This window comes from Capricornis sumatraensis, chromosome 2 (genome assembly GCF_032405125.1).
Source record: "Capricornis sumatraensis isolate serow.1 chromosome 2, serow.2, whole genome shotgun sequence".
Lineage (NCBI taxonomy): Eukaryota > Metazoa > Chordata > Mammalia > Artiodactyla > Bovidae > Capricornis > Capricornis sumatraensis.
The window spans coordinates 152,317,106-152,338,983 of record NC_091070.1 but is presented as its reverse complement, the minus strand read 5'-3'; the positions used below and the strand labels follow the sequence as shown (position 1 = coordinate 152,338,983).

At 37.3% G+C, this 21,878-nt stretch overlaps 1 protein-coding gene across 2 annotated transcripts in view; it reads left to right on the top strand.

Moving 5' to 3' along the window:
* The window catches only part of EPHX4 (epoxide hydrolase 4), a 35,128-nt gene that overhangs the window by 12,678 nt on the left and 572 nt on the right, over positions 1 to 21,878 (top strand). For both annotated transcript variants that reach the window (XM_068966382.1, XM_068966383.1), the window contains 2 exons: positions 3,129 to 3,232; positions 8,728 to 8,876. In XM_068966382.1, the coding sequence (XP_068822483.1) occupies positions 3,129 to 3,232; positions 8,728 to 8,876 (253 nt within the window). The remainder of the gene's footprint in view (positions 1 to 3,128; positions 3,233 to 8,727; positions 8,877 to 21,878) is intronic.

The window sequence follows — 21,878 nt, the reverse complement described above, 5'->3', positions numbered from 1 at the left end:
AATAAGTGTGGATATTCTCCTTTAATACTACACCAAACTCAAAAATTGGTGATTTCTGAAAGGTTAGTAACAATGTGCAATCTGATGTCATATTAATGAACTTTTCATATTCTGTCACATTAAAATCCATTGGTCTCTCTAGCCCTTTGAATGGATTTTTTTAACCTATGCATGATTTTGCAGTCATCATGCATTGAAAGATATTGGTTCATTGAGCTATTCAGGTCTTCCATAAATTGACACATTTCATTATATGATATCAAAGAATCACTTTCATTAATATCACCCCAGTTTCATCAAAAAAGTCTTTATAGAAAAGCTGTCAAGCTCACAGTAGCAGACACAAGCTTCCAAAATTCTGATTTTCATTTGAAAGCTTGAACTTGGTAACTGACAACAAACACTGATTGTTTTCCCTCAAGTGACAGGCTTGCTTTGTTCATTTTCAGGAGACTATCTGCTCAATACCCAAGTCTAACTGATGATAGTTTGTTAGTCATTCTCTCAAGTAAAAGCGATATTTTATTAAAAAGGCAGCTAATTCAACTTAACAGCTGAAGAATTGCTTTTCCTCTAGATAATCGTTGATTTTGGTATTCAACAGAACTGCCTTATATATATTTTCTAACTGCATCACAAGACACATACAAAAGGTAGAAATTTAATAAAATTAATAATTTTGGCTATTTCATCAAACACATTCATAAGTAAAACTGCCACTTCATTTTATGTCTTTATTTATTTACAGCAAGTGTGTGGTGTGAGGAGTACGATGGGTTATAAACAGTGTGGTATTGTTTAGTGCCACAGCTTTGATGTGTGCTCAGGCAAAAATGGCCTTATCTACTGTTGCCTTTGCACCATATGTGCAAATGTCAAAGAAATGAGAAAAACTAATAGTATTGTATTGAAATAGTTTGACCACCTGGATCTTTTGAAAGGGTCTTGAGGATCCCCACGGGTCCACATGGGATATGTTTCAGAACCTCTGCTATAAAGAGAACTCTTAAAAGAATGATTTAAAACAAACAAGCAAACAAAAACAAAACAACAAGCACCTGTGAAAATGGCTAGGCACATTTTTATTTGGTTTTGACATGTTATGATTTCGTCCTCTTGAACCATTCTTGTCAAATTTTCTGAGGTTCAGTACTGTCACAATCCACAGTAGTCCCCCAAGGAAAAAAACTCAGACCAACATATTTTTATTTCTTCTTCAAAATTAGAGAAGGTGAAGGAGAAATTGAACATGACTACATAAATATTGTATGAATATGTATAAAAGTTAAATTTTAGATACATATCCAATTATCCTCTCTTGGTTAAGGTAAATAGTGTGACTGCTTAGGAGTCAAATATCAATCTGAGGTTCATCATATTTCTCTCAGTTGCGTTAGGCAATAGAAGTTGTGCTACATGCTTGTTCAGTTGTCAGGACCCTAGAGTAAATGTTATTTTGGTGGTACTGCTATATGGGAGCTTCCCAGGTGGCACTAATGGTAAAGAACCACCTGCTAATGCAGCAAACATGAGAGATGTGGGTTCGATCCCTGGGTCGGGAAGATCCTCTGAAGGAGGGATGGCAGCCAACTCCAGTATTCTTGGAGAATCCCATGGACAGAGGAGCCTGGCAGGCTACAGTCTATTGGGTCGCAGAGTCAGACAGGATTGAAGCAACCCATGCACTGCTATTGTCCATACTGTAATTGATCATTTCGGTAAGAAAATACTTGAATATTTCTGGAACTATTAATAATAGGTTCAACCCTGGTCGGGTCAATATGAGGTCTTCAAGTAATATGAATACATTTTCCCCTTAATATTGATATCTCTTAATACAGGGCTAAGTAAATCTTACTCAATGACGACTTTACAAAAAGTATGAGCATAACAGTGCTCTACTTATCTGAGAAATATAATTTTTAAAACTCCAACCATTTTGAGTACAGTTACAATATTAGAAATGAGGGGAAAAATCACCTCTATAGTGAGGAAAATTTAGTACCCAATACACAAGGATGCACATTTAATGTGTGTGTGCGTGTGTGTGTGTGTGTGTGTGTGTGTGTGTGTGTATGTGTTAGTCGCTCAGTCATGTCCAACTCTTTGCGACTCCATGGACTGTATCCTACCAGGTTCTTCTGTCTGTGGAATTCTCCAGGCAAGAACACTGGAGTGGATTGCCATTTCCTTCTCCAACATTTAATATGTATGATCACTTTATTCCCTAGTTTTAAAACTTCAGTGTCTTCCCAAAGCATTTAAAATCATTATCATTCTGGCCTTACCTAACTGGGCTTCTGCTTTTCTTTCTGACTCATCTCATACCATCTCCTCCTCATTCACTACACACCAGCTACCCTGGCCTTCTTTCTGCTTCTTTAATGTGCCAAGCACAGGACCTACTTTCCGTTCCTTCACATTCTTCCTACATCCCCAGAGAAGCGTATTTCACCACCTTTACTAAATAATAGTTCCTCTTCCACACCACCGAACCATTGCTTTCAATCAGATTACCATGTTTAATTTTCTTTATGGTATTTCTGCTAACTAAAATGATCTTTTAAGTATTCATTACTTATTTATTATGTAAGTTCCTGGTAAATGGGAACCTCTTTTCTCTTGTTCACACTAAATCCCCTCACACATAGTAGATATTCAAAAATTCATTAAATGAAGGCATTTTCTAGATACATGAATGAATTTAAAGGAAATGCTTTAGTTTCTGTTGAGGCCAAATGAATAAGATATTTAAATCAGCCTGCCAGGAAAATCTTTTAAACAATAGACAATTATTTCCCCCATGTATCCTTAGGAAAAGTATTAAGTCACTGATAATAACTTTGGAGAAAAGGCAGTGTTGTTTGAGTTTTCTTATTCCTTTTGAGTCTATACTTCATGAAGTGGAACTTTCTTTTTATTCAAAGTGCTATAAATATTTAAAATACCCAAAATATCCAAAATAAAATATAATAACATAGAAATTGTTCCCAAGAGAAATATACGGAAGCCTTATTTGTGAATACTTTTATGGGATCATCTCAAAGGTGAAATTGTCTTAAAAAGAACTTACTTCAGTAGTAATTCATATCACTTGGATAAGGTCTAACATGGCATTTTAATTTCAGAATATATTTTACGACACCCGGCCCAGCTGTTCAAATCCAGCTATTATTACTTCTTCCAGATACCATGGTTCCCAGAGTTTATGTTCTCCATAAATGATTTCAAAGTAAGTCAAATATGGTGATGGATATTAACCAGACTTATTGTCTATGATCTTATTGTTTATTATTTTGAAGTATATACAAATATTGAATCATTATGTTGTACACTTGAAACTAACATAATATGATATGTTAATTATACCTCAATTAAAGTAAGAAAAGACTGGTGCCCAAGAGGATAACAAATTAGGAAGTTAAGAATAAAACAAAGATAGACTAAAGCACTGAAAACGAACCAAAAACCCAACAAAACCTGTCCTCCTTATGTTGTTCTGATTTTAAATAATCATTTATTGTATATCTGTTATATGTTATGCACTCTTAGGCATCTCCTCCAATGCAAAAAAAAGAAATAAGTCAAACAAATGTATTGTATTAATGTAATATAATGTAAAATATATTATTATTAATGAAAAACATTTTAAATTAAAATCCATCTTTAAGAAGAAAAACAGACAAATGCTAAAACTTGATAAATGTTTCCAAGGTTTCATTTATAGGCATACACATTTATTTTTACAGTCTGTTTATGTGGTTGAACGCCTGGCTGTTAATTCAAATTTTTGTGAGAGCCTGTGCCCCTAAAGGCACATCTCTTTCTAGAGAACATTCCATGCAGAGATAAATGATATGAATGCCAGATGAGAGAGGGTGACAGTAGTGGAAGCGGAAGCCCTTGGGGGTAATGAAACCCCAAGACAAAGTCAAACCTGCAGGTGTTGGTGCACCATGTCCAGTGACACCAAGAGTCAGGTGTAGTGTCTGTTTCTTCAGTTAATTGGGTGCTTATTTGTCCAACATGGTGTTAAGTATTTAGGGAGGTTAAAAAAGACATAGTATGTTTTAACTGGAAATGATTCTGCATATACCTCTGACGATAAGGACTTTAAAAGAAAACATAACTCTGCCATTTTCAAACCTAAGGAAATGAACAACTTCTTAATATCAGTTCAGTTCAGTTCAGTCGCTCAGTCATGTCCGACTCTTTGCGACCCCATGAATCGCAGCACGCCAGGCCTCCCTGTCTATCACCAATTCCCGGAGTTCACTCAGACTCACGTCCATCGAGTCAGTGATGCCATCCAGCCATCTCATCCTCTGTTGTCCCCTTCTCCTCCTGCCCCCAATCCCTCCCAGCATCAGAGTCTTTTCCAATGAGTCAACGCTTTGCATGAGGTGGCCAGAGTACTGGAGTTTAAGCTTTAGCATCATTCCTTCCAAAGAAATCCCAGGGCTGATCTCCTTCAGAATGGACTGGTTGGATCTCCTTGCAGTCCAAGGAACTCTCAAGAGTCTTCTCCAACACCACAGTTCAAAAGCATCAATTCTTCGACACTCAGCCTTCTTCACAGTCCAACTCTCACATCCATACATAACCACAAGAAAAACCATAGCCTTGACTAGATGGACCTTAGTCGGCAATGTAATGTCTCTGCTTTTGAATATTAGTATATATAGGTATATCTAGGTTGGTCATAACTTTTCTTCCAAGGAGTAAGCATCTTTTAATTTCATGGCTGCAATCACCATCTGCAGTGATTTTGGAGCCCAAAAAAATAAAGTCTGGCACTCTTTCCACTGTTTCCCCATCTATTTCCCATGAAGTGATGGGACCAGATGCCATGATCTTCATTTTCTGAATGTTGGGCTTTAAGCCAACTGTTTCACTCTCCACTTTCACTTTCATCAAGAGGCTATTTAGTTCCTCTTCACTTTCTGCCATAAGGGTGGTGTCATCTGCATATCTGAGGTTATTGATATTTCTCCCGGCAATCTTGATTCCAGCTTGTGTTTCTTCCAGTCCAGCGTTTCTCATGATGTACTCTGCATATAAGTTAAATAAGCAGGGTGACAATATACAGCCTTGACGTATTCCTTTTCCTATTTGGAACCAGTCTGTTGTTCCATGTCCAGTTCTAACTGCTGCTTCCTGACCTGCATATAGGTTTCTCAAGAGGCAGGTCAGGTGGTCTGGTATTCCCATCTCTTGAAGAATTTTCCACAGTTTATTGTGATCCACACAGTCAAAGGCTTTGGCATAGTCAATAAAGCAGAAATAGATGTTTTTCTGGAACTCTCTCACTTTTTCCATGATCCAGCGGATGTTGGCAATTTGATCTCTGCTTCCTCTGCCTTTTCTAAAACCAGCTTGAACATCAGGAAGTTCATGGTTCACGTACTGCTGAAGCCTGGCTTGGAGAATTTTGAGCATTACTTTACTAGCATGTGAGATGAGTGCAATTGTGCGGTAGTTTGAGCTTTCTTTGGCATTGCCTTTCTTTGGGACTGGAATGAAAACTGACCTTTTCCAGTCCTGTGGCCACTGCTGAGTTTTCCAAATTAGCTGGCATATTGAGTGCAGCACTTTCACAGCATCATCTTTCAGGATTTGAAACAGCTCCACTGGAATTCCATCACCTCCACTAGCTTTATTCATAGTGATGCTTTCCAAGGCCCACTTGACTTCACATTCCAGGGTGTCTGGCTCCAGATTAGTGATCACACCACTGTGATTATCTGGGATGTGAAGATCTTTTTTGTACAGTTCTTCTGTGTATTCTTGCTACTTCTTCTTAATATCTTCTGCTTCTGTTAGGTCCATACCATTTCTGTCCTTTATCGAGCCCATCTTTGCATGAAATGTTCCCCTGGTATCTCTAATTTTCTTGAAGAGATCTCTAGTCTTTCCCATTCTGTTCTTTTCCTCTATTTCTTTGCACTGATCACTGAAGAAGGCTTTCTTATCTCTTCTTGCTATTCTCTGGAACTCTGCATTCTTAATAATTTAATGTCCTTCAAATTCTCTTAACTGTCTCAGCTGTCTTTATACACTTTATTTGAATCAGGAATCAAATAAGGACTAAACATTGTATTTGGTTGTTAAGGCTTTTAAAATTATTTAACAGTTCTTTTCTTCTTACCACCACTTTTTTTTTGTAATGCAGAAATTTGTTGTTCATATGTCCTGAGGAATGGTTCATATTCTGGATTTGACTGACTCCTTCATCGTGATATTATTTAACTAGTTCTACCAACCCTTGTCTTTCCTACTTCATAGGTGCTACTGCTCTAGAGGCTTGATGGTTTAATTTGACAAGAATTATTTTATAGGTAGTACTGTATATTTCCTAATGCATTATGTCAAAAAAGCACAAAATGTCTAGTTGTCCCAGTTTTAGTAATGCTAATACTAACCAGTGGGCTTACAAATTGTTGGGCTATCCAAATTGCCTAACAACATTTCACCAAATAATTCTAGCAGACCTTGATCATCACTGCCTAGGTTCATTTAGAAAATAGTGATTTTCTAGTTCTTTTAGTCCTTCTGCTTTTATTAACTGGAATTCTTCTATAAAGGAGAGTTTTCCACATTCGTATTTGGTTATTCTGAAATATAGTTCCCACAAGAATGGCAGGATAAATGCTTCATAATTTGCCTTTATAAATAATGCCCAGAGTAAAGAGTTGGTGCCCTTGAAGCCCCCAATGATGACCAATGCAGGTTTTTTTCATATTATTATGAGTTCATGATTTTTGAAAATCTGTTTGCTATGGATGGGCATCACCGACTCGATGGACACGAGTTTGAGCAAGCTCCCAGAGTTGGTGATGGACAGGGAAGCCTGCCGTGCTGCAATCCCTGGGGTCACAAAAAGTCAGACATGACTGAGTGACTGAACTAAACTGAATTGATATATCAACTGATCACAGTCTTTATTTTCTTTGATATCCAGATTGTTACAAGTCTGTGTCCCCATGACACAAGAGCCCTTTAGTCAGTAGTAGCTTGCTTCCTTAATGTCCTAAGTTCATTATTTATGTTCTGTTCCAGATCTGGAATCAGTCATTTACTGAAGGAGCTCTAGCTCCTATTAGCAGGATATTGTATTTAGAGACCATGATTTAGGTGATCATTGTTACTGAGTTTTCATTGCTTCTGGATCTTTCCATTGGACGTGATTTGGACATACATATTTTTTAGACAGAAAAAAAATTATGAGTTCTTATCCACAATTTCCAAGGCAAATTTAAGACTACAGAATTTTTACATAACTTCTGTGATGTTATATGAAACATACATATGGTTTTAAGTTAAAAGTCTAATAAAACAATGTACATTCAGAGGAGTCTTACTTATCTCTGTTTCTCTATCTCCATCCTATTTCTTCTTTCTCCCATAGAAAACCATTTTGGCTAGTTTTGTTTCATCTTTTTATTTTTTCTATCAAAAACATAAGCAAACGTGCATATATTTGTTTTCTCCTTTTTTCACAAAAGATAACATACTATTAATATAAACACTATTTTCCACCCTTGCTTTGTTTTGCCACTTAACGATATATCCTGTAAATTACTCCATCATCATCATACAGATTGTCTCCATCTTTTCTTAGAGTCCTAAAAACTCTAATATGCCATTGTGTGGCTATGCCATAGTTTATTCAACCACCACTACCCCACCCACTGATAAACATTTGTTTCCATTCTTTTTCTGTCACAAATAATGTTCCAACGAATCACCTCCTGCACATGTCATTTAATATTTTTGCAAGTATGTTTTGGGGTTGAGGGTCTAATTTTAAACAAGAATCCCAACTAGCCAGTGGAAACCTACTGTATCACTCAGGGAGCTCAAACCAGTGCTCTGTGACAACCTAGAGGGGTGGGATGAGGTGTGAAGTGGGAGGGAGGTTCAAGAGGGAGTGGACATATGTATACCTATGGCTGATTCATGTTTTTATATGGCAGAAACCAACACAATATTGTAAAGCAATTATCCTCCAATTAAAAATAAACTTTTTACAAAAGAATCCCAATAATTCTGATTTAGCTAGTTAAGAGACACATTTTGAGAAATGCCAGTATAGAGATTTCAGATTGTAGGGGGGACCCACTTGTGAGTCATGATATAAGTTTTGCAATTCAGTAAAGTGACTTGCAATTTGAATTCTTAAATATAAAGTAGAACAGAACTGAAGATATCACTACATGCTGTAATAAGTATAAGAATTATATCTTTAAACTTTTGTTTTAGAAATATATATGTAGATCTATGAACTGGATCACGATATAAAATGTGTTTGTTACTCTAGGTTGTGGTCAAAAAGAAGTTCAAACAGGAGGTGGTGATGGACTGGTTGTCAGTAAACAGATAAACAGTTGTTAGCTGGAACATTAGGGTAGGCTTTAGGATAGAGATAGTACTTAGCTCAGCAGAATGTGAATAGACACCAAGAAGACAGGATACTTTTCATAAAGGTGAAGTGTGGGGAAAAAAAGGTGAAGTGTGCATGGGGGACTAAAGGGAAGAATATCAAAAATAAAGCCAGGTCGGCAGAAATGTATAAAATGTGCTTGTAAACAATGAGGTCTCCAACCTGGCTACAGCAGAAGTTGGGAGCAATCACTGCACACTGACCATCATTCTCTTTCAAAAGCCAAATATTTAGTTACTGTTAAGTAGCTGAAAAGTCTCAATTATTCTTTTCTCACTTACCAGGCTTTGAAACATCTGTTTACTAGTCACAGCACTGGCATTGGAAGAAAAGGATGTCGACTAACAACAGAAGATCTTGAAGCTTACATTTATGTTTTTTCTCAGCCTGGAGCATTAAGTGGTCCAATTAACCATTACCGAAATATCTTCAGGTCAGTATAATTTGTTCTTTTTAGTTAAACAAAATATTCATTCCATACAGAGCCAATATTTGATTTTTAAGATTAAGTTCACCATTTATCCAGATACTCAAATTATTTTGGTTTTTATAAGTTGCATAATCTTTTTTTAATAGAAAATTAAACATATGGAAAAATAAAGAGAATAATACAGTAGCTATCCCATGTAGGTGTAACTTGTTTTATCCATAACTCTATCCACTTCTGTCCCTTTGGATTTTGAATAGATGTATATTTTTAGTTATATTTTTAAATAATCATTTTAAAAATATCTGTTAAGCACTTTCTATATTCTGGACTATGCCAGCACTCAGAATACTATAATGAGCAAAATGAGACAAGGTCCTTGATCTCACAAAACTTGTAGCTGAGTAGAGAAAACAGCATCAAGCAAACAACTGCAGTAATGAATGTATGGTTATAAACTAACATAAAGACTTTGAAAGAAAGGGATGAGAATGGAAGAAATAACATTTCAATGAGGAAATTAAGGATAAGTTTGGTACTGACTGGATAAAGTTTGGGGTAGGGAGACTGGCATTCCAGAGAAAGGAAACAGCCTCTTCCAAGGCTTTGCAGGAAGATGGAAGGCCATGGTTTTAAGTAACAAAGTGGCATATCCAGAAAGTGAGGATGCAAAGAAGGGAACTGAATGAGAATGAGTCCGAGAGGTAGGCAGTGGCTGGTTAAGCAGAGCCTGGGAGACCATATTAAGAGCCGTGAACGTGAAGCCAGTGAATGAGAGTTTCAAGCAGAAAAATGATCCAATTTGTATTTGGATATATTCACTCAATATGGAGAATGTGTTGAAAGAATGAATGTGGCGAAACTTCAGAAATCCAGGCTAAAGAAGATGGCAGCTTGAACTATTCTAAAAGCAATAGAGATGGGGAGAGTGGGTAGATTTAAGAGATATTTAATAGAAAAGTTGACACAGTTGGTAATGGGTTGGATGGGGAACTGAGAAGAATAGAGATGTCAAAGATAACTCCTGAATCCCTGTCATGAACAACTCTACAGATACTCAGGCCAATCACTGAGACAGAAAGTACTAGAAGAGAACTCATTTTGAGGTCATAAATTTTATTGACCTTAGACTAGTTGTGTTTGAAATGGTGCCTTAGATTATTCAAATAGTCAGTAGGCTACGAGGGTCTGGAATTCAGAGGAGAGAATCTGGGGTGAGGATATGTGATATCTTGGAGTCACTAACAGATAAATGAGGCTTTTGTTTCAGAAGATATTGTCTAGAGAGAAAATATAGTGTGAAAGATGAGACATGGAAATTTGTTTGAGTTTGGACTCTACATAGGAGAAAAAAGATTCTCTTTGAGTATTAGCAGCCACAGATTGCCTTAAAAATGTTTAGGGGTTTCAATTTATGCTACTACCATAATACTAGAAGTCTTAGGGGGAAAATTCTATTTTAACATCATCATAGGCTGGTAACACTCCCTAGGAAACCTAGCAGAAACAAAGACAGAATCTCTCTGGAAGATACACCTCAATTCAGGCTCACAATATCCCCACAGATAAGGTCCACTGAAGATGAGCTGATAATCCAAATTACAAAAAAATACCAGCCCACCAATAGTGAGTCAGAACACAATTGCAGCAGAACTCCTAAAAATTTCAAATACTAGAAGTAATAAAGACTGTAAAGTAAGTTTAAATTATTAAATATATGAAAGAATAAAAATATGAGTAAAGAATAAGAAAAATATCAAGACAGGGTGGAAAGGGCCGGAAAAGAACCAAAAGAACTTCTAGAAATGAAAAGTATGTTATTGAAGTCTTAAAGTCCATAAGTAAGTTAAAGAGCAGGTCAGACAAGCTAAAAGAGGATTATGAATTGGAAGGCAGATCTAAAAAGAATTACCTAGAATATAACTAGAGATAAAGAAATGAAAATACAAAAAAGAGGTTATATTTGACATGTACAATAGAATTAGAAATGATATAGATAGATAAATGATAGCTAGATAAAGTTGGAAATCACTCACATATAATATATGTGTAATAATTTGTTTTCTAATAAAATAAAATAATAGAAATAGAATGTATTATTTCCAAGCCAGTAGAAAGGGACTAGAAAACTATCAATTCAAAAGAAGGCAGGAAAGGAGAAAAAGGAAGCAAAGCAGGGTAAATAGAAAGCACAAAATAAGATGTCAAAAACAATTTCAATATGTCAATAAACACAATAAATATTAATGTGTTACACCTACCAGTTAAAAACCAAAATGTCAGATTTGATTGAGACACAAGTAAATCACAAAGACACAAAAAGGTTGAAAGTAAGAGGATAGGAAAATAGTTGTAGCAGGTGTTACTTTAAATGAAAAAAAATCTCTCAAAGTCTTTGAATATGAAATCCATGAGATTATATGAATGAAAAGAGAACTAAATCCCATCTTCTTTTTTGACTAACAACAATAACAAAATATACAAGTGTAAAAATATATGTGTATTTTTTGCAAAATAGAGATGTTGATTTAAAAGGTACTTGTAATAGTCACTCAGTCGTGTCCTGGACTCTTTTTGACCCCATGGACTGTAGCCTGCCAGGCTCCTATCTCCATGGAAATCTCCATGCAAGAATACTGGAGTGGGCTGCCATTCCCTTCTCCAGGGAAACTTCTCGACACATGGATCCAACCCAGGTCTTCTGAGTTGCAGACAGATTCTTTACCATCTGAGCCACCTGGAAAGTCCCAAAAGGTACTTGTAGGTAATAATTTATCAAGCAACGTAGACAGACATTGCAAAGGCTACAGGTTACATTTTATAGGATATAGCAACATTGTCTGAAGTTCATGTTTTGTCATTTGCTTTTCACAAATAACATTTAAGAGAGTTATTATGAGAGAAAAATACATTTTCACACAAGTCTAAATTGTGGACAGGAGATATGAATGCTGGTTTTAAATGTTCTCAATTTATCCCTTTATCAGAGGGATAGCTTTGTGATGCAAAACAGTATGTTTTAAGTAGCTATAAGGAAAGAGGGGAAATATTCTCATATTTTTGAGATTCTTTTACTAACAATTAATCATTCATTAAGCAATGGCACCCCACTCCAGTACTCTTGCCTGGAAAATCCCATGGACAGAGGAGCCTGGTAGGCTGCAGTCCATGGGGTTGCAAAGAGTCGGACATGACTGAGTGAGTTCACTTTCACTTTTCACTTTCATGCATTGGAAGGAAATGGCAACCCACTCCAGGGTTTCTTGCCTGGAGAATCCCAGGGACGGGGGAGCCTGGTGGGCTGCCGTCTATGGGGTTGCACAGAGTCGGACACAACTGAAGCGATTTAGTCCTTCCTTTAGGAGGACTTGCATTCCCAAGAGTAAGCTCTAGAATCCTGTTACTTAGCTGGAGAGAAAAAACAAAACAAAACAAAATGGAGGCCTGTGAAGTTAAAAACTCACAGTTTTACCTAAAGGCAAAAGATAATTTTAAACTAGATTGTTGTAGGTTAATGTTAGTTGCTCATTCGTGTCTGACTCTTATGCGACTCCATGGACTGTAGCCTGCCAGGCTCCTTGGTCCATGGAATTCTCCAGGCAAGAATACTGGAGTGGTTTGCTGTTCCCTTCTCCAGGGTATCTTCCCGACCCAGGGATGGAACTTAGGTTTCCTGCACTGCAGGCAGATTCTTTACTGTCTAAGCCACCAGGGAAGCCCCTGGTGTAGGTTAAATCTAGCTCAAACCTTCTGAAAGCTCAACTGATCCTTGACTCTTTTTACATACAGTAATTAAGGTAATACAAAAAAGTAATACAAAAAAGATCTTCATGATCCAGATAATGACGATGGTGTGATCACTCACCTACAGCCAGACATCCTGGAATGTGAAGTCAAGTGGGCCTTGGGAAGCATCACTATGAATAAAGCTAGTGGAGGTGATGGAGTTCCAGTGGAGCTGTTTCAAATCCTGAAAGATGATGCTGTGAAAGTGCTGCACTCAATATGCCAGCACATTTGGAAAACTCAGCAGTGGCCACAGGACTGGAAAAGGTCAGTTTTCATTCCAGTCCCAAAGAAAGGCAACGCCAAAGAATGCTCAAACTACTGCACAATTGCACTCATCTCACACGCTAGTAGTGATCATTAAAATTCTCCAAGCCAGGCTTCAGCAATACGTAAACCATGAACTTCCAGATATTCAAGCTGGTTTTAGAAAAGGCAGAGGAGCCAGAGATCAAATTGCCAACATCCGCTGGATCATCAAAAAAGCAAGAGAATTGCAGAAAAACATCTATTTCTGCTTTATTGACTATGCCAAAGCCTTTGACTATGTGGATCACAATAAACTGGAAAATTCTTCAAGAGATGGGAATACCAGACCACCTGACCTGTCTCTTGAGAAATCTGTATGCAGGTCAAGAAGCAACAGTTAAAACTGGACATGGAACAACAGACTGGTTCCAAACAGGAAAAGGAGTATATCAAGGCTGTATATTGTCACCCAGCTTATTTAGTTATATGCAGAGTACATCATGTGAAATGCTGGGCTGGAGGAAGCACAAGCTGGAATCAAGATTGCCGGGAGAAATATCAATAACCTCAGATATGCAGATGACACCACCCTTATGGCAGAAAGTGAAGAACTAAAGAGCCTTTTGATGAAAGTGAAAGAGGAGAATGAAAAAGTTGGCTTAAAGCTCAACATTCAGAAAACTAAGATCATGGCATCCGGTCCCATCACTTCATGGGAAATAGATGGGGAAACAGTGGAAACAGTGGCTGACTATTTTCTTGGGCTCCAGAATCACTGCAGATGGTGATTGTAGCCATGAAATTAAAAGATGCTTACATAAAAGTTATGACCAACCTAGACAGCATATTGAAAAGCAGAGACATTACTTTGCCAACAAAGGTCCATCTAGTCAAGGCTATGGTTTTTCCAGTGGTCATGTATGGATGGGAGAGTTGGACTATAAAGAAGGTTGAGCACAGAAGAATTGATGCTTTTGAACTGTGGTGTTGGAGAAGACTCTTGAGAGTCCCTTGGACTGCAAGGAGATCTAACCAGTCCATCCTAAAGGGAATCAGTCCTGGGTGTTCATTGGAAGGATTGATGTTGAAGCTGAAACTCCAATTCTTTGGCCACCTGATGTGAAGAGCTGACTCATTAGGAAAGACCCTGATGCTGGGAAAGATTGAGGGCAGGAGGAGAAGGGGATGACAGAGGATGAGATGGTTGGATGGCATCACCAACTCAATGGACATGGGTTTGGGTGGACTCTGGGAGTTGGTGATGGACAGGGAAACCTGGTGTACTGCAGTTCATGGGGTCGCAAAGAGTCAGACAGGACTGAGCAACTGAACTGAACTGGACTGAACTGAATCAAGGTCAAGTACATCATTAAAAACAAGGTTATACAAATATAATGACTACAAATAATGTATAGTACATTACACTCAGATATGAAAATCACCCTAAGGTCTCCCCAGGACCATACTTCCATCCAAGGACTCTCCAAAATTTGGACCCAAGGAATCATAATGGACTTGGAATTGGACTAGTTATAGGAATAGCCTGCAAAAACATCTTTGAAAGTCTAACTTATAACAAAGCATCACATAACAAAGCAAAATCTGACAGACTTACAAGAAAAAAAAAGGCAAATCCACAGTTACTATTGGAGATTTTCATCCACCTCTCTCAGAAGCTGATCAATCAAGCAGAAAATTAATAAGGATATAGATTTAAACAATCCAATTAACATCTTTAATGTGATGATCAACTCTAGAATCCTGCACCCAACAATGAGAAAATACACAGTATTTTTAAGCACATATCATATTTATAAGGATTGATTTTTACATACTGGACCATAAAGCAAGCCTTAACCAAAGGATCAGTATCATATAGATTGTGTTCTCTGAACACAGTGAGGTGGGAAATTGACAGCAACAAACTTTTAGAAAACTCAATACAGTCAGAAAAATTTCAAACTTCTATATTACTTGTGGATCAAAAAAATTATATCAGAAACTAGTAAACACAGAAAAAAGTATTACAGCCTGTAGAATACAGTTAAAACAATATTTAGAAATACATTTATGGTTTTTCATGCTTATATTAAGGAAAGAAGATTTAAACTAGGGAGCTAAGACTTCAACCCAAGATATTTGGAAAAGAAGAACATGTAAACAAAAATAAATTAAAAGGAAAATAAAATTAGGTAAAAAGCAGAAATTAATACAATAAATAACAAAGACACAATAGAGAGAATCAACAAAAGCAGATTTTTTGAACACTATTAATATAATTAATATATTATCCTTCCCTGGACTTCCCTGGTGGCTTAGATGGTAAAGCGTCTGCCTACAGTGTGGGAGACCCGGGTTCAATCCTCGGGCCAGGAAGATCTCCTGGAGAAGGTAATAGCAACCCACTCCAGTATCCTTGCCTGGAAAATCTCATGGACGGAGGAGCCTGGTGGGCTACAGTCCACAGGGTTACAAAGAGGTGGACACAACTGAGCGACTTCACTTCACTAATATAGAAAAACTTTGGCAAGATTGGTGTAAAAAAGGCATGAACAAACTATATCAGGAAGGAGAAAATAGACATAAATATAAACATAACATATTAAAATATAAAATTTATGTTAATAAATTTGAGAATCTTGTCAACATGGGGAGTTTTGAGGAAAAGCTTAACACACAAAACTGACTCATGAAGAACTAGAAAACCTGAATAGATATACACATTAAAGAAATTGGGTTATTAATTTAAGCATATGTACAAACTACATATAAATACACACCCATACAAAGAGGCCTAAGTGGTTTTACACATAAATTCTGCCTCAGAAAATCCCACTCTTTTTTTAAAATTATTTATGCATTTTTGGTTACACCGGGTCTTCGTTGCGGTGATGTCTTTCTGTGAGCGGGGGCTTCTCCTTGTGGTCACTTCTCTTGTCACAGAGCATGCACGGGCTCTAGAGTACAAGGGCTTCAGTAAGTTGTATTGGCCTCATAGCAGGCATGCTTCAGGAGTCGTGGCTTATGCGCTCTAGAGTATGAGCTCAGAAGTTGTGGTGCATGGGCCTAGCTACTCCACGGCATGTGGGATCTTCCCGGATCAGAGATCACACCCATGTCTCCTGCTTTGGCAGACAGACTCTTTACCAAAGAGCCACCAGGGAAGCCCCAGAAAATCCCACTCTTAAACAGACTTGGCTCTTTCAGACATTATACAAAGAAGGTATATACTTCAGCTCATTTTCTCAGGTTGGTATAATTTCCGTAACAAAACAAGACAAGGACTGTGTAACACAGGAAATTAGATCAAGTTATGTTGTAAATATAGATCTATAAATTCAAAATAAAATACTATCCAACAGAATCTAGCATGCATTAACAATTACACCTAACAGCATTAAAACCCATTAACTTACCACATTAACAGATTAAAGGGAAAAATAAGATCATCTAGGTAAATTAAGAAAAAGCATTTATTAAAATCCAACACATCTTCTAGCTACTATGTAGACTAGAAACAGAGGATAGAAGGAGGACCTCAGATAAACCTGAATTGCCTGAGGGATATTTCTGGGGAAAAGACATTTGCTTTATTCAGTTGTCCAAGAAAAAAACTCAGGGGTTTGTACTGGTTATTTGTACCTGGGGCACTGGCAGGCATATAAAAATATATTCCGGGAATCAGCCAAGAGGATCAAAAACCTCTACTAAAAGGGCAAAATACTTTGTGGTACTGTTCACAACTGTATTTTCATGGGAAACTGGGGGACCTGAGAAGTCCTAGTTCTATCTAAGAGAATAATACATTATTTCCTGCTTTATAAAAGCATCTTTGTAAGTTTTCTTCTCATTTGCCATTAAACTTGATATTCTCTATGTCTATTAGTGTCTTTCTGTTAATCATATTAGGCTTCCCTGGTGGCTCAGATGGTAGAAGAATCTGCCTTCAATGCAGGAGACCAGGGTTTGATCCCTCGGTCAGGAAGATATCCTGGAGAAGGGAATGGCAATCCACTCCAGTATTCTTGCCTGCAGAATTCCATGGACAGAGGAATTCTGTTAATCATATTATGGTTCCATTATGACAACAATCCAGAAGGTACTTCTGTCTACCAGAAACCTGTAGTAAACATCATACCTTGTGATGAAACACTGAAAACATTCCCTTGAAAAATAAAGACTAAACTTGTCTGCTATAACTGCTTCTCTTCTCTTCACCACTGTATTGAAAGTCTTAGCTAGCACATTAAAAAAAAAAAAAACTGAAGTTTATGTATAGATAATGTAGTTAGTTATATGGGCTTTCCCAGGGGCACTGGTGGTAAAGAACCCACCTGCCAATGCAGGAGACATAAGAGATGCTGGTTCAATCCATGAGTCAGGAAGATCCCCTAGATAAGGGAATGATAACCCACTCCAGTTTTCTTGCCTGGAGAATCCCATGGACAGAGGAGCCTGGCAGGCTACAGTCTATGGGGTTGCAAGGAGTTAGACATGACTGAAGCGACTTAGCACACGCACACACACACACACACACAATGTAGTTATATGGGCTTCCCAGGATGGCGCTAGTGGTAAAGAATCCGCTGGCCAGTGCAGGAGATTCAGTAGGGAAGATCCCCTCGAGTAGGAAATGGCAACCCACTTCAGTATTCTTGCCTGGGAAATCCCATACACAGAGGAGCCTGGCGAGCTACAGTCCATGGGGTTGCCAAGCGTCAGACATGACCAACCAACTGAGCAGGCAAGCATGCAATGTATATTATATATTTAGAGAAAGGGAAAATCTACAGAAAAAAATTATTAGAACAAAAACAGTTCAGCAAAGTTGGCATACATAAGGTTACTATATGAAAATTACAATCTTAAAACCAACAATAGTTATAAAACATTTTAAAAATAGATATACCTATGATAGCAACAAAAATATTAGGTATAAAGGAATGACTCTAACAAAAGATGACCTTTATGGATTATCAAAATGTATTGGAAGCAATAAAGAATATGAGCTAGGGGCTTTGTCTATTTACTAACCCATAGAGAAGTATTTTAATGTTTTAACATTGATACAGACTTGCTGATGTAAACTACTGAAAATAACCCTCGTTTATCATCTTTACAAGTGGAAAACTTCAATTTCATAACATTGTTGATTTTTCCCAAATTAATCTATAAACTTAATAAAATTTCAATCAAAACTGTCAGAAAGTTTTTCATGAAATGTAACAAGCTGATTTTAAAATTTGCATGGAGGAGCACAAGGCTGAGACAATTTTAAAGAATTTTAAAGAATTCAATTTTAAAGAAAAGAATAGGTAGGTAACTAACCCTGTCAGGAGGCTTCCCTGGTAACTCAGCTGGTAAAGAATCCACCTGCAATACAGGAGACCCCTGTTTGATTCCTGGATCCAGAAGATCCCCTAGAGAAGGGATAGGCTTCTTCCAGTATTCATGAATTAATATTATCTAGAGTTTATAAAGAATGTCTCCAAATCAATAAGGAAAAGACAACCCAATCAAAAATAAGTAAAGGATTTGAAATGGCAATTTGCAGAAAAGGGATCTAGGGGCTTCCCTGGTGGCTCAGTGGTAAAGAATCTGCCTGCCAATGCAGGAGACACAGGTTCAATCCCTGGTCCCAGAAGATCCCACATGCCTTGAAGCAGCTAAGCTCATGTACCACAGCTGTTGGGCCTGTGCTCTAGAGCCCGGGAACCATAGCTACTGAGCCCACTGCTGCCACTACTGAAGCCCATGTGCCCTAGAGCCGTGCTCTTCCACAACAAGAGATGTCACCACAATGAGATGTCCTAACACTGCAAAGAAGAGTAGCCCCTGCTCACTGCAACTAGAGAAGCCTGGGTACCAACAAAGACCCAGCACAGCCAAATATATATATATATATTTTAAAGGGCTCTGTCAGTAACATGAAAGATGCTCCACCTTAGTAGTGGGACATAGGTTTTACTGCTTGCGATAGAGACCTAAAGTAACAGTGACATTAAAAATGTTAATAGTCTAAGGCTAATATGGTGGCTATATTGTCTGCAGTCATCAAAGCTGTTAGGTCACTCTTTGGTCAGAGATCTTGGTCTTTCTATTTTGTTATTCTGCCATCCTTCATATATTGTCCTTATCTGTGTGGTTCAAGATGGTTTAACAACACATCTGCATTTCAGTGAAAGGAAAGTGAGAAAGGGAAGGGGCAGGTATATTGGACACAACTTAGATGATGCCCAAATCATTTCTCATAAACCACATACCTTCAGCTTGCTGCAAGGACCCTGGGAAACATAGCCAGTCTTCATTCTGGATGGTCCTTTGGCCAGCTAATAGTTAGATTTTCTATCACTGTGGTAGAAGGGAAGAAGTTTGGGAAGCAGTCTCTACCATAACAGGTAAACAAAGTATTTTACACTCATTTGATTGGAAAAAAAATTAAACTTTTGAGAACAAGTGTTGGCAATGATATGGTACAAAGCAAATTCTTATATGCTGAGAGTGGAGCATATGGTCAGTTTGGAAAACAACTTGTAATATTGATGACGTGCATATTCTCTGAGGTGGCAAGTCTGTTTGGGGAATATACTGAAAGAAACCTCTCCCACATGGGCACAAGTGGATGGTTACAAGAATGAGCTCAGTATTATTTAAATTATCAAAATAATTGGAAGTTTTAAAATGTCCAACCAGAGAATGAATCAATTGTGATCCATTGTACATGTAGTCATACAATAGAATTGTACACAACAGTGAAAGTAAATGAAGTGGAACTACATGTATCATCAATAGACGAATCTTAAAAATATAATCTTAAGGCACAGAAGCAATTTGTGAAAGGATATCTGCAATCTGACACTATTTAATAAAGTTTTAAACACGGCGCCTCTATGGACTGTTTATAGAAATACATATGCTGTATTTGGGGGGACCTGACAAATAGCATCCCTTTTTCCTGCCCAGTTTCTGAACCAGTTGAGAAATCACATAGGAGTTAGCAGATGAAAACCAAAATATGAACTTCATGACCCATAAAGGATAGATGGAAGACTGTGGCCCTCATATTAAATGAGAGCTGAAATGGTCTTGATAACTGTTGCCAGTCTAGACTTTAGAGCAGTTCACCTGTGGGAAAATTTAAAGGGTAAACTCACATCTCCTCAGCCCCTCAGTCCATCAGCTCCCTCGAATCTGATAAGAGAGGAAAGGAAAAAGAGAGTAAATCTCACCTCAGGACATATTATTTTATATACTCTCTTTAGTCCAGAACCCTGAATCAACAACTATCACTCAGGAGCCAGGGATGGGGCAAAGATCAAGGAGGGTTTAAGGAAAATCTCTCCTAAAGGAAACTAAAGAAATGAATGAGAAGTATCCTAACACTTATAACCGTCTCATGGGGATGGTAAGAACCAAATTTGACCTAGTTTTTATTCCTAAGCCCTGTCTAACTCCCCAGGGACTGTAGCCCTCCAGGTTCTTCTGTCCTACCTAGTCACAAAGAACTTAATTTTTAGGAGCATTACAACCAAATGATGGCCACTTGCATGGAGTCAAAAGTTGTCTTTGGTGGACATATATGATATCCTGCACATTTTTTTTTAATCTCTCAATAGTATTTTATTTAAAAGTTCACAATTAGAACACTTGTAATAACACAAAAAGTTTAAAAGTGACAAAGGCTGCCCTGTAGCAAAGATTTTTCTTGTATGGAGAAGGAACAAGGACTTTGTGCCTAAAATGTGTAAAACCTAACATTGCATCAGGGGACTCAGTAGATCAACAGAACCTGTCCTCTGAAGGGAACGAACATAACTTCCAAGTTATTCCAAAGTGGACAGAAAGGAGTGTGCAGGATATCATCCTGCATCCTGTCATTCCTAGGCTGATAGCATCCTATCAACCCCAAATAGACACACATTAGGGCTTTTCTATAACTAGTGAAAATATAATCCAGTGCTGGAGAGTGTCTAGTTAAATGCTCATTCTCATTCTAAGTTAACAGCGGTGAAATTAAGACCATCCCACCTTTCTGAAAAACAGCTTAGCAGAAGGTGTCAAAAGCTTTAGAAATATGGAATTCCACTTCTGGGGCTCTGGCCTAAAGAAGTTAACTGAAATGCCAATAAAGATTTGGACACAAAATGCTCAGTGTAGCATGTAGCTTCACATAAAACATCCTCCTCTTCTTTTAACTGATGCTATCTTCTAAATATTCAATTATACAGGAAGAGTCAAATCATTTATTGGTTATTATGCCATAAAGTAATGTTTTATAATTATTTTTGAAAAACCTTGTGAAATAAGAAAGTTATAATTTAATACAGAATTTATATATGTATATTGTGTATAAACTGTGTATTTGCTGTACTTATGGTTTCAACTATATGCATAGAAAATGACATCTTTTAAATGATGCAATTTTGCATGATTTTATTCTTTATATTTTTCTGTATTTAAGAAAATATATAATAAATATATTTTTAAAAGAATCTCCTTGAAAAATAAATATAGTATCATGTAATAGTAAAGCTCATTCCATATATATTTTCTGTCTTTTCAGTTCTAATTTTCACATAAAATGCATTAGATTATCCAACAAATGATTAAAATATATTTAAACTAACACTGTTTAAAAGCTCCCTTTTATCACACCATTCAGAAATTCTGGTTTCCTTTTAAAATAAATTATTCTTCAAGTGATGAATTTCATATTTAATTTATAGCCTTCATTATCAATTTTGCCATTCTCATCCAGTTAAAACTTTTATTGGGCCCTTAGCTAAATGGACCTTTAAATTTTTTATGATACGGATTGATTGCCTAATGCAGTGTTTCTCAGTCGTGTATTTGTTTATTATCTTTCTTTGACGCACACAGGCTTCACTCTCGTGGCGCAGGCTCAGTAGTAGCAGCATATAGGCTTCTTTGCCCTGTGGTGTATGGGATCCTAGTTCCCCGAACAGGGATCAA